Below are 13,104 nucleotides of genomic sequence, written 5' to 3'. Positions count from 1 at the left end.
AGCAAAGACGACAAATGTAGGTTCTGCTACACAGAAGTAGAGAGTGTGAGCCACCTAACATTTAGCTGTAAGGTTCTTCTGAGGGACTATATGATGCGACACAATAGAGTGTGTAAATATAAATTGGACAACCTGTAAAAAGTTGGATATCGAATGCAGCAGCATGTCCTGGGAATATATACCAGAAAGAACAGTTGGAAATAAGTCACACACCATTCACTATTACTATGCAATTCCTACAGTTACGTACCTAGAACACAGAGCTATAAAACCTGACATAGTGATATGGGAGAAGAAGGAGAAAGAAGCAACCTTAGTAGAAGTTAGTGTCCCTAATGATGCTGGTTAAACAGAGCTAAGAGGGAAAAGATAACAAAATGGTGATGTCTTATGTACGACATGAAAAGAAACTGCAATCTTGGGAAGATATCCATCATTTCAGTAATTATAGAAGCAACTGAACTCATGAAAAAGAGTTTTGAAAATTGCCTGGCAAATATACTCAGTGATCCAAGAGAGATTCAAGCAATTGCATTTAAAGGGACATCTTAAAATATCTCTCGGCTGGAATATAAGATAACAGGTGAATGTTTGGCATCTGATAGGATGCCCCATTCCTAGCTTGAACAAACTAATAAGAAAAATTGTAAATATATATATATATATATATATATATATATATATATACTAGCAAACTGCTCGGTCATGAGATATGCTTAAATATATTTTAATTAATGAAGATTTTGTATTTATTATTACAGCTAATTTCATAATTTTACCAATATATAGTTGGTTGGTTGGTTGTTTTTGTTTTACGGCATATCAACCCTTTTGGGTTATTTAATGCTGAATCCAAAGATTTTGAAGAAAAGTTTTTAAACAAAATATATTTGTTGTTTTCAAGTCGGTTTCTATTTAACCCATAGTTGGGACCCTAACAGGTACTACCACTCTGGGTCAGAGTGGACCTGGGAGCAATGGCAATTAAAGGGTGGCTCCACACTCCCCAAAGCCCGCAAGCTAGGTCCTCACCACTGGATATAGTTTAAGGTCATATCCAGGACCCCAATATATAGTAGTGATTTTAAAAGTTAAAGGAAAAAAATATATGACTTGGATGCCAGAGTCAAAACCAAAACATATAGCTCTCATGTGTTAATCTGAGTTCATATGCATATCAAAACTTTTAAAATAATGTAAATTGTATAAGCGTATATTTGCGCATGCGTAGAAGAGCACTAAGTGGATTTCCGCCTGCCAATTTTTTTCAATTTTGACCCTTTAATAGCTACTTTTACTGACTGAAGACCAAATCGAATTTTTTTCCACAGGTCCAAATATATAGATATCAAATTTTATGTCTGTAGAACAAAAATTGACAGAAGAGTTTGGTATAGACCATTTCTTAGAAAGACAAGGTCACTTATATATATATATATATATATATATATATATATATATATATATATATATATATACACACACACAATTATAATAAATACATATGCATTTCATCTTTTTCCAGGAATCATCAGCGTGGAGATTAATAATTCTCACGGTCACATGGTTTGAACCTCAGACCAAAGTCAACATTTCAACTTCTGTCTAAACACCTAGAAGTATACAGCCAACCTAACAACCACAATAAAAGTAAAGGAATGATAATCTATTTAGGTCTTTAAAAGCAAACATACTAAAAAGGCTGTTATAAATAGTGTCCAACAACCTGGTAATGCATATAATTATCTTATAGATTAAAGTGATTTCAATTATTTTTTTACTGATAGCAGTACTTAGGAGCAATATTAAATTAAACAAATTCAGATTATTATATTAATACAACATTCTTAACCGAATCATTTTTAAAGCTTACCATTTAATTTTTAGAGGAGTGTTCAATTTGCTACACAAGAAACGACCTCCTTGCTCAAAATTCAAACAAGCCAATAAAAAGCTAGTAGCGTGAGCTTTTAAAAAAGTGAAACTTGCAGTGAAAAATTCTTGTTAACAATTAAAATGATAATTCTTATCAAAATGGTAGTGGTGGTAGATGTTCATCTGAAAATTCTGTAAGTTTAGTATGTTGAGACATGCAGATCATCCAGGATGAAAATATTCTAATCAGGTCAGATAAACAGTTATCAGTAGATAAGTGCAATCATATGGCTTGAAAGAGGACCAAAGATTTTAAAAAAAGAGTGAGAAGGATTTAAAAAAAAAAAGAGAAGGATGGAAGAAAGAGAAATAAGAAGGAGAGAGGGAGGCAAGAAACAGAGAGAAAGAAAGAAGGGCAAGAGAGAGAAAGAGGGGCCAGAAAGAGAGAGAACGAGGGGCCAGAGAGATAGATAGAAAGAAAGAAAGAGGGGCGAGAGAGAGAGAGACAGAGAAAGAAGGGCGAGAGAGAGAGAGAGAGAGAAAGAAGGGCGAGAGAGAGAGAGAGAAAGAGAAGGGCGAGAGAGAGAGAGAGAGAGAGAGAGAAAGAGAAGGGCGAGAGAGAGAGAGAGAGAGAGAGAGAAAGAGAAGGGCGAGAGAGAGAGAGAGAGAGAGAAGGGCGAGAGAGAGAGAGAGAGAGAAAGAAGGGCGAGAGAGAGAGAGAGAGAGAGAGAGAAAGAGAAGGGCGAGAGAGAGAGAGAGAAAGAAGGGCGAGAGAGAGAGAGAGAGAGAGAAAGAAGGGCGAGAGAGAGAGAGAGAAAGAAGGGCGAGAGAGAGAGAAAGAAGGGCGAGAGAGAGAGAGAAAGAAGGGCGAGAGAGAGAGAGAGAAAGAAGGGCGAGAGAGAGAGAGAAAGAAGGGCGAGAGAGAGAGAGAGAAAGAAGGGCGCGAGAGAGAGAGAAAGAAGGGCGCGAGAGAGAGAGAAAGAAGGGCGCGAGAGAGAGAGAGAGAACAAGGGGCCAGAGAGATAGATAGAAAGAGGGGCCAGAGAGAGAAAGAAGGGCGAGAGAGAGAGAGAGAGAGAGAGAGAGAGAGAGAGAGAGAGAGAGAGAGAAAGAAGGGCGAGAGCGAGAGAGAAAGAAGGGCGAGAGAGAGAGAGAGAGAAAGAAGGGCGAGAAAGAGAGAGAGAGAAAGAAGGGCGAGAAAGAGAGAGAGAGAGAGAGAGAAAGAAGGGCGAGAGAGAGAAGGGCGAGAGAGAGAGAGAGAGAGGGGCGAGAGAGAGAGAGAGAAAGAAGGGCGAGAGAGAGAGAGAGAGAGAGAGAGAGAGAAAGAAGGGCGATAGAGAGAGAGAGAGAAAGAAGGGCGATAGAGAGAGAGAGAGAAAGAAGGGCGAGAGAGAGAGAGAGAGAAAGAAGGGCGAGAGAGAGAGAAAGAAGGGCGAGAGAGAGAGAGAGAGAAAGAAGGGCGAGAGAGAGAGAGAGAAAGAAGGGCGAGAGAGAGAGAGAAAGAAGGGCGAGAGAGAGAGAGAGAGAAAGAAGGGCGAGAGAGAGAGAAAGAAGGGCGAGAGAGAGAGAAAGAAGGGCGAGAGAGAGAGAGAGAGAGAAAGAAGGGCGAGACAGAGAGAGAGAGAGAGAGAGAGAGAAAGAAGGGCGAGACAGAGAGAGAGAGAGAGAAAGAAGGGCGAGACAGAGAGAGAGATAGAGAGAAAGAAGGGTGAGACAGAGAGATAGAGAGAAAGAAGGGTGAGACAGAGAGATAGAGAGAAAGAAGGGCGAGACAGAGAGATAGAGAGAAAGAAGGGCGAGACAGAGAGATAGAGAGAAAGAAGGACGAGAGACAAGGAGATAGGAAGAAGGGCGAGAGAGAGAGAGAGAAAGGGCGAGAGAGATAGAGAGGAAGGGTGAGAGAGATAGAGAGGAAGGGTGAGAGAGATAGAGAGAAAGGGTGAGAGAGATAGAGAGAAAGGGTGAGAGAGATAGAGAGAAAGGGTGAGAGAGATAGAGAGAAAGGGTGAGAGAGATAGAGAGAAAGGGCGAGAGAGATAGAGAGAAAGGGCGAGAGAGATAGAGAGAAAGGGTGAGAGAGATAGAGGGAGAGAGAGATAGAGGGAGAGAGAGATAGAGAGAAATAGAGAGAGATAGAGAGAAAGAGAGATAGAGAGAAAGAGAGATAGAGAGAAAGAGAAAAAGAGAGATAGTAAGAAAGAGAGATAGAGAGAAAGAGAAAAAGAGAGATAGTAAGAAAGAGAGATAGAGAGAAAGAGAGAGAGAGAGGGTGAGAGAGAGAGAAAGGGTGAGAGAGAGAGAAAGGGTGAGAGAGAGAAAGGGTGAGAGAGAGAGAAAGGGTGAGAGAGAGAAAGGGTGAGAGAGAGATAGAGGGTGAGAGAGAGATAGAGGGTGAGAGAGAGATAGAGAGGAAGGATGAGAGAGAGAGATAGTGAGAAAGGGTGAGAGAGAGAGATAGTGAGAAAGGGTGAGAGAGAGAGATAGAGAGAAAGGGTGAGAGAGAGATAGAGAGAAAGGGTGAGAGAGAGATAGAGAGAAAGGGTGAGAGAGAGATAGAGAGAAAGGGTGAGAGAGAGATAGAGAGAAAGGGTGAGAGAGAGATAGAGAGAAAGGGTGAGAGAGAGAGATAGAGAGAAAGGGTGAGAGAGAGAGATAGAGAGAAAGGGTGAGAGAGAGAGAGATAGAGAGAAAGGGTGAGATAGAGAGAAAGGGTGAGAGAGAGATAGAGATAGAGAGAAAGGGTGAGAGAGAGATAGAAAGAAAGGGTGAGAGAGAGAGATAGAGATTGAAAGAAAGGGTGAGAGAGAGAGATAGAGATTGAAAGAAAGGGTGAGAGAGAGATAGAGATAGAAAGAAAGGGTGAGAGAAAGATAGAGATAGAGAGAAAGGGTGAGAGAGAGATAGAGAGAAAGGGTGAGAGAGAGAAAGGGTGAGAGAGAGAAAGGGTGAGAGAGAAAGGGTGAGAGAGAAAGGGTGAGAGAGAAAGGGTGAGAGAGAGAGAGAGAAAGGGTGAGAGAGAGAGAGAGAAAGGGTGAGAGAGAGAGAGAGAAAGAGTGAGAGAGAGAGAGAAAGAGTGAGAGAGAGAGAGAAAGAGTGAGAGAGAGAGAGAAAGAGTGAGAGAGAGAGGAAGAAGGGTTAGAGAGAGAGAGAGAGGGAGGAAGAAGGTTAGAGAGAGAGAGAGAGAGAGAGAGAGAGAGAGAGAGAGAGAGAGAGAGAGAAAGAAGGGTTAGAGAGATAGAAAGAGGGAGAAGATAAGATTTTGTAGTAATGTAAGTGGATGAATTTTAGTTCCAAGTCAATATCTAATTATAAACATTACTTCAAAAAATAAAAGGAAAACTAAATTGATATTCTTTCTGCAGTGTTAATAAGTTTTCGTTTTTCTTATGGATTCAGTGACAATTTAGTACAGTGCTGGATGTCACAATCACCAATCACAATTTTAAGAGCCCCATCTTCAAGAAACGTGTATTTTCCTTAAGGCAATGAACTATTTATATTATAATTATCAATTGTAACCAAATTTTGTTCATCTTATTCATCATTTTCAATCCTTTCATAATATTTGTTCATCTTTCAAGTGACAATCCATCCATCTCATCAATCTATATTAGCTGTGGACCTTGATGATTTCTTAATACTATATCTTCCCTCCCTGAAAAAACTTATTCAGTGTCTTCGTCATTATTTTTTTCACTTCTCAACATTACTCAAACTTGACATTGAATCTCTCTTGACCTGACAAAAGACTCTTTGGAATTGCAATTTTATCAGCTGTTCCTAACCTCCTCCCCTTATCCCTCCACACACACATCATGATGTAAAGTACGTTTTTAATGTGAGAAAATTCAATTCTCCCAAAAGGTGCACACTGGAGTGAAACAAAAATAAAAATTGCCTACGTCTAGAAGGACTTCTTCATTGACTGAAGACAGAATAGACTAAGTGTAACAGATACTACACTTTGTTCCTAACCAAAAAGCCAAGGGCAAACAAAGATTTTCAATTTATAATCAATTTTCCCAATTACAAAAATCTATCCATGCTTCTGCCATTCAATCATCATTATCAATTGTAACGGAGAAAGGTATTTTTCAAAGTGAATCAAGACAGACTAATCCATATGAAGAGCATTGCATATGAAGTTATGTGCAAGACTGACATTTCTAATATTATAAAAAAATTGTCTCATACTAAAGATAAAGATACATGTGAAGTAGATGCTCATATGTAGATTTTAGGGTTGGCTTTGTTTTAGAGATATACTCACACTTCTCTTTTTTGAGAAAGTGGTCATCTTAACAGAGGAGACTGATTTAAGCTGGAAAAATTAAGGTCTACTTTAAATGGAACCATCTGTCGGGTGATATAGTTTCAATGCAATGGTGTTGAAATTACACTCTTTCCTTTAGTTTTGCCCAGAATCTCAAGAGGCACCTTAGCTTTGGATCCAAGATAACTGTAAACACATTATCAAGGTCCATATCATTCAGCTCGATTTAGAGGCAAAAAAAAAAAAAAATGGAGTATTTGCTAGTCATCAGGAGAGTTAAGTTTTGATTGTTGGGTTGGACAGACTAGTAATGCTCTGAGTAAAGGTGATAGATAGCTACTAACTGGTAATGCTGTTAGAAAGAACTCAATATTTTTCAATGTTTAAGCTAAAATGGAAGATTAGTATCTTTCAAATCATGAAATACCAATTCAGTCGATTGTGCCATGGTTTTGTCAACTCAAAAGTTATTAATTGTTAAGTACACAGTGTTACCTGGACACATCACCACAACTGTGCATCACCACAATTCAACACCTATCTATTCTGAACAGGATGCATGCACACACAATGAAGAGGCTTTATCCGACAATGTAATATGTAGAAAGTAACATATAAGATTTATATTATACTAGCATTGCCCAGGTGTTTGGAGGTATTGAGCAAAAAAAAAAAAAATGTGGTAGTAGGCAGGCAGGCTCGAACACGTAACGTGAAGGCAGAAAAGTGAAAGAAAACCTGACGTTTTACCCCTATTCCATGACGAGACAGGAAGTTTGGAACGTTAACATTAGGCAAAGTCAATCCAACTGATACAAATGACTTGCAAAAATGGCTTGCAAAAAAATCGACGCCTCCTTGTGGAAAACTGCTCCGTTGAAGGTGAAGGGAATTAATGTTTTTTGGTCAATTTTTCAATATTTGTTGCCTGAGATGTCAAGCTTCAAAATGATACCGATCTCGTGAAAATCCGTCACCTCTGTTGAAACTTTTAGGCAGACATACAAACATACATAAATATATTTAAACAGACAGGTGAGATTTACATTATACTAGCAGGGGTACCCAGCGTTGCCCGGGTGTTTGGAGGTGTGTGTGCTGTTAAATAAAAAAGAAACCGGGGGGGGGGGGTAAAAGTTGGTAGGATCGAACCCGAAGCCCTGAGGCGAAGTTTGAAAATAAAATGTGAAAAAAACATGAACCGTTCGGCCAGCCAGAGTGAGTTACTGAAAAATGTTTGAATTTATTTAAGTAAGAACCAAATTGATAGGTGCCCGCACGGAAGTCGTAGAGCGTTACGACGACGACAGCAATAGCTATTCAGCAAATGAGGTCAATGACCAGGTTTGTTTGTTATAAGCGAAGTAAAAAAAGAAAACATAAAAACGAATGTTAAAACTTAAGCGGGAGGGGGATCAAAACATCGAAAAAAAAACACAAAAAAGACTAACGTAAGGCAAACGAACGATGTTAAATGTAAAAATCGAAAAAACAAAAAAGAAAACAGAAAAACGAACGTTAAACCTCCCCCCCCCCGAAAAAAAAAAAAACATGTGAAAAATGGCTTAAATAAGCCTGTTTCGATATTAAAATTAAAAAAATTGGTGGGTACCCGGGTGTTTTTGGGTGTCGCTAAGAATAAGCAAAGTAAAAATAAAAACAGAAAAACGAACCTTACGTGAAAAATGGCTTAAATAACACTGGTTTAATATTTAAATTTAGAAAATCGAAAAAAAAAAACAAAAAAAAAACATATCACACCACGATTCGAACTCAAAACGTTTAGATAACGAACCAACGCGCTAACCAACTGAACTAACGCGACGTACATGAAATTTAGTCAGTTCTTCAACTATTTAAAGTAAATCAGGTCATGACGCCATCTGACGCATGCGTAGAACCAGTCGTCGTCACGAGAGGACCGTTTTTGTTGACCCCCACCCCGTCGAAAATTGTCGATTTCGGGGTGAAAAAATGAACGTTTTTGGCCAATTTTTCAGGCGGAGGATGGGGCTTCAATATGATACTGAGTTTGTGAATTTTCGTTGTGTCTGTCGAAAGTTTTTAGCGGACACACAAACACACACACAAACATATATACATACATACATTTTAACTTTTATATATATATATAGACTAGCGGGGGTACCTGGCATTGCCTGGGTGTTTGGAGGTGTGTATGTAGGAGAGGGTGACCCTGTTTTAATATTATTAAAAAAAAACAAAAAACAAAGCAAAACAGTGAACAAAGGAAAAAGACAGACTCAAACCCGAAAAAACAAAAAAAGTTTTGGTAGGTAGGTAGGATCAAACCAGGAACCTTGAAGTGAAGATGGAAGATAAAGCGTGAAAAATAAAAAACTAACATGTTTACCAGCTCGGCCAGCAAGAGAGAGTAAGAGAAAAACGTTTGAATTTATTTAAGAATTAAAAAATGAAGTCTAATATAAAGCCATAGAAATCACGCGTTAACTCTTAGTGCGAGACAGTTTTTTTGGGGTTTGTTTACATAAATTGACAGGTGCATGATTTTGAATTTAATGAGGTCAAATAGAAATACCGCAGTTAACTTTCACTGCAGGGTAGGTTTATGGGTTCTGTTTCCCCAAGATGAAAGAAAACCCACTCCCTATAAAAAGGGAAGTGTCCCAATTAATAGCAAATAAGGAGCCCATTTTCACTGAAATTTCCTTCTATGAGCAATGTATTCTGGTTAATTACGAGCAATGTAATATAAATCCAATTTGATTCGGCGTTAAAAAATCTGAAAATGGCTGATATGCTATAAAACAAAAGCAAAATCTTTAAAAAACTTTCCTTTCTTCCTCCATGTGCCTAACATCAAATGGAATTTCTGTTGTTTTGTTGTATGGCATTCATCCTATGCGGGTTGAATCAGCTTCCTTCAAAGGAAGAAATGTCAAGGAAATATAAATTCACAGGCGGTTCCTGGTTGCCTGTAATGTTTGATGCATTTTTTGTTTTGAAGCCAGTATCTTCAAATAGCCTGATCTGTTAGCACCAAATGTCCTAAAAGGTATTACCATTCTGGGCCAAAGTGAATCTGGGAGCAATGGTAACTAAGGGGCAACTCCAAATTTCTCACAGCCCTCAAATGGGCCTCACCACTGGATGTCTTAATTTTAAATGTTTCTTTCCAAGAACTTTCTATTTGTGGAACATGTTGTCAAAAGATTGCTTCAATGAGGGTCACAACTTCAAATCCAATGCCAATAAACACTTGCCATAAACCACCCTCACAAGTCATCAGAATTTATTTATTACATTCATTATTCAACTGATAATCTATCTATCTCATTAACCCTTACTCTTGAGGGATTTTTAGCCTTGATAAGTGATGACTCATAAAAAACATAAGTATCAAATGCACACACATTTTGTCTTCTAAATCTATTAGATTGTTGAGTTTCCGATAGGAATAATTACTAAGGCTATTTAATTTATCCATTTAAAAATCCATAATAATGTGTCTAGTTAAATTATCCAGTATTTATAATTTGTATGTATAAGATGTTCCCATGAAAGCACATTATTTCATAGGAAATGATATGGTTGCCTTTCCTCTCCACATATTTAAAAAATTTTCAGTCATAACAGGAATTTAAACAGAGGTTCTAAATATATATTAGTACCTTTTGTTTTAAAAACAAATATGAAACTTACCAGATTCATTTTCTTCTACATCTTCCTCTTCTGTTTGTACAATATCAAAGTCATTTAAATCTTTATCAAACCAATTGTCAGCAACATTTCGTGATCTGGGTGACCTCTGCAGCTGTTGAGCTTTTATAAATAAAAAAACAAGTATATACATGTAATTTTATATATAAATATATATAAGTAGTTCACTTATACAAATGATAATTAATCAAAAACAAATAGTATGTAGCAATAGTCAGTATTAACTGTTTGTGTTTAATAATTAAAACTTAAAAAATGTTATTTTTAATAAAGAAAATTATAAAATTTAATCCACCACAATACATTTCAGTTTCTTTGTAACAAAAACAGCCATTTTAATATTTTATTAATAGTTACTGATTAAAAAAAAACAAAAAACAAACATTTTTGACTCTTCAAAAATTACATTTGGATGATTTCAACTGCAGAAAAGAAAGTGATTTCTGGCTTTAAAGTCCTTAGCAGATCCTTATGTACTAAAAGATTGAATGTTCTGAAAGCTCTTTACATTTATTATCTTAATCTCTATAAGATTATTACATTATGTGGAGAATCCTTTGATCCTAACAGATTTCTGGAATAGCGCTTGTCATGTAAACAAATGAATTTTTATTGATACGTCTAGTCTTTTTAGTAGTTGTAGTAATGACCATGCCAGTAGTAGTAGCAAAGATCATTTTTTTAATAGCAGTAGTTAACTTGATAACATTCATCCAGGATGGGTTGAGCCAGCTCTTCTCACAGAACACATAACATACCGGATGAATGCAGATCATGCACAACGGTCAGCAGCGGCAAAGGTTGTTTTGGGCAGCCTAGGACCAGTGGCGAACATTATAGACCTGTGGACTGGAAGTCGGTTTGACATCAGCTTTAATGGTGTGTAATCATGTTTGCAGTACGGCACAATCACACTGACATACCGGTTCTCACCAGATCACCGAAGTTAAGCAACGTTGAGCCTGGCCAATACCAGATGGGTGATCATTTGGGAAGGTTAGGCACTGTATATACCTTCTGGGAAGGTTGAGCGTGGCACCAGCACCCTCACCCCAAAAAAAGAATTTCGCTACAAAAGCATCTACAAAGTTGTAGATGGCCTGTGCCCCTCCAGGACTCAAGACTATGGATGGAACCATGTTTTCCGCCAATTTCCTGGGCATCTTCGGCAATCTTTGTGATTCTAGATGCGCGCACGCATTTTTTGTATGTCTCGAAGAGGCTTTTTTCGACGACGGTCACGGGGGGGGGGGGGGTGTTACTATCGCTTAGAACTGTTTATATAGCCCCTAGATAATAATATTTACGATTTGGGAATGCGAGTCGCATCTAGATTTATTTACAGTGATTTTTACAAAATTATTGCTATTTTGGCTTCTCACGTGTTGATTCGACTTTTACGTATAAAAAGTGAAACCAATTCAAACATAACATTGTTCTCGGCTTTCGTACTGAAACATCCAGAAAGCAATCAGCTTTTGATCAATGTGGAGTTTCTCCTTATATCAGACAATTGCTATATATATATAAGATTTGGACAATGGGGAGCTGCTCCCCCCCACCACCACCATCATCATCTGGGGGAAGCGAAAACTAAAAATACTGCCACGTCATCGTAACGATCCCGCGATGACCTCATTTAGTGTTTTCCTGTCAATCAAACCTCTTTCACTCACTTTATAAGCCTTAACTTAACACGCTAATCAATTACTCTCACTCGTGGTTGAGACGGTTAAGTAGTTGGCTTTTGTTTCCACCTCCACGTCAAAGCTTCTGGGTTCAATACCGCCTCCCGACCAAAACTATTTTTTTTTTCTTTACACCTTTAAACACCCGAGCAACAGTTTACCCCCAACCCCCATACACACAGCATTGTTATCTTAAGATTGCAGGTTCGATCCGACAGGTTTATTTATGCCATTTTTTTTTCCGTTTTAGTTTTTCCGATTTTTTTAACAGTCTTTTTTTATAATATTTAAGCAGGGTTATTACTTACCCCCCCCCCCCATACACACCTACAAATACCCGGGCAACGCCTGTTACCCCCCACTAGTCTATATATATATAAAAGGCAAATGTGCACGCGCATTTTTTGTAGGTTTCGAAAAGGCTTTTTTCGCCAACGGCCTGGGGGGGGGGGGGGACTATCGCTTAGAACTGTTTGTATAGCCCCTAGATCAAAGTATGTACGATTTGCGAATATGCATTGCGTCTAGATTTATTTACGTCGATTTTTACAAAATTATTGCTATTTCAGCCCGTCTTGTGTTCGTTCAGCTTTTGTATAAAACCGAAAGTAATTCAAAGCTAAGAATTGTTCCCAGCAATCGCACCGGGGATCAGCTTTGATCAATGTGGGGCCAAACTCCTTATATCAGACAATTGCTATTCAATCTGGACATTCGGGAGCTGGTTTCCCCCCCTCCTCAACATCTTGGGGAAACAACCAGCCATAGTTGGGTAAACAAACCCAAAAGCTGCCCTGCAGTTTTTAATACTTAAATAAATAAATTCAAACGTGTTTCAGTTGCTCTTTGTTGGCCGAGCGGGTAACGTGTTAGGTTTTTTGCACACTTTCTTTTCCACCTTCACCTCAAGGCTTCGGGTTCGATCCTAACTACTTACCAAAACTTTTTTTCTTAACCCCCCCCCAACACAAACACCCGGGCAACGATTTTTTTGAAAGAAGTTTTAACATTGTTTTTTTTATATATATAATATTTAAACTGGGTTCTTACTTCGCTTATTCTTTTGTTTTGATTCCTCCCCCCCCCCCGCCCAACACGCACACCTCTCAACACCCGGGCAATGCCGGATACCCCCCCCCCCGCTAGTCTATCTATATATATATAAAAGCGAAAATGTGTGTTGGTATGTATGTATGTGTGTTTGTATGTCTCACAAAAACTTTCGACACGGGTCACGGACTTTCATGAGATCGGTATCATTTTAAAGTTCCAACCTTCGCCCGACAAATATCGAAACACTGGCCAAAAAACATTAATTTCTTCACCCTAAAATCATCAGTTTTCTACAGGGAGGGGTCAGCAAAAACCGTCCTCTCATGTCAAGTTCGCTTCTACGCATGCGCAAATGACGTCGGAACATGATTTACTTTAAATATTAAAAAAACTATCCAATTTCGTCGATGTTGTCTTAGCTCAGTTGCTTAGAGGGTGGCCTCATTATCTAAAGGTTTTGAGTTCGAATCGTGGTTTGAGATGCCTCTATTTTTTTCGATTTTTTACATTTTA

The 13,104-nt window shown here is 38.4% G+C and overlaps 1 protein-coding gene across 1 annotated transcript in view; it reads right to left on the bottom strand.

Annotated features, from left to right (window-relative positions):
• The window catches only part of LOC145293186 (transmembrane protein 183-like), an 84,260-nt gene that overhangs the window by 18,986 nt on the left and 52,170 nt on the right, over positions 1–13,104 (bottom strand). The window contains exon 3 of the mRNA XM_080139678.1: positions 9,833–9,952. Coding sequence (XP_079995804.1) covers positions 9,833–9,952 — 120 coding nt within the window. The remainder of the gene's footprint in view (positions 1–9,832; positions 9,953–13,104) is intronic.

Source organism: Euprymna scolopes, chromosome 14, assembly GCF_053919585.1.
Source record: "Euprymna scolopes isolate OS-2025 chromosome 14, ASM5391958v1, whole genome shotgun sequence".
Taxonomy (NCBI): Eukaryota; Metazoa; Mollusca; class Cephalopoda; order Sepiida; family Sepiolidae; genus Euprymna; species Euprymna scolopes.
Note: the sequence above shows the minus strand (reverse complement) of the source record. Positions and strands in the feature narration are given on the sequence as shown.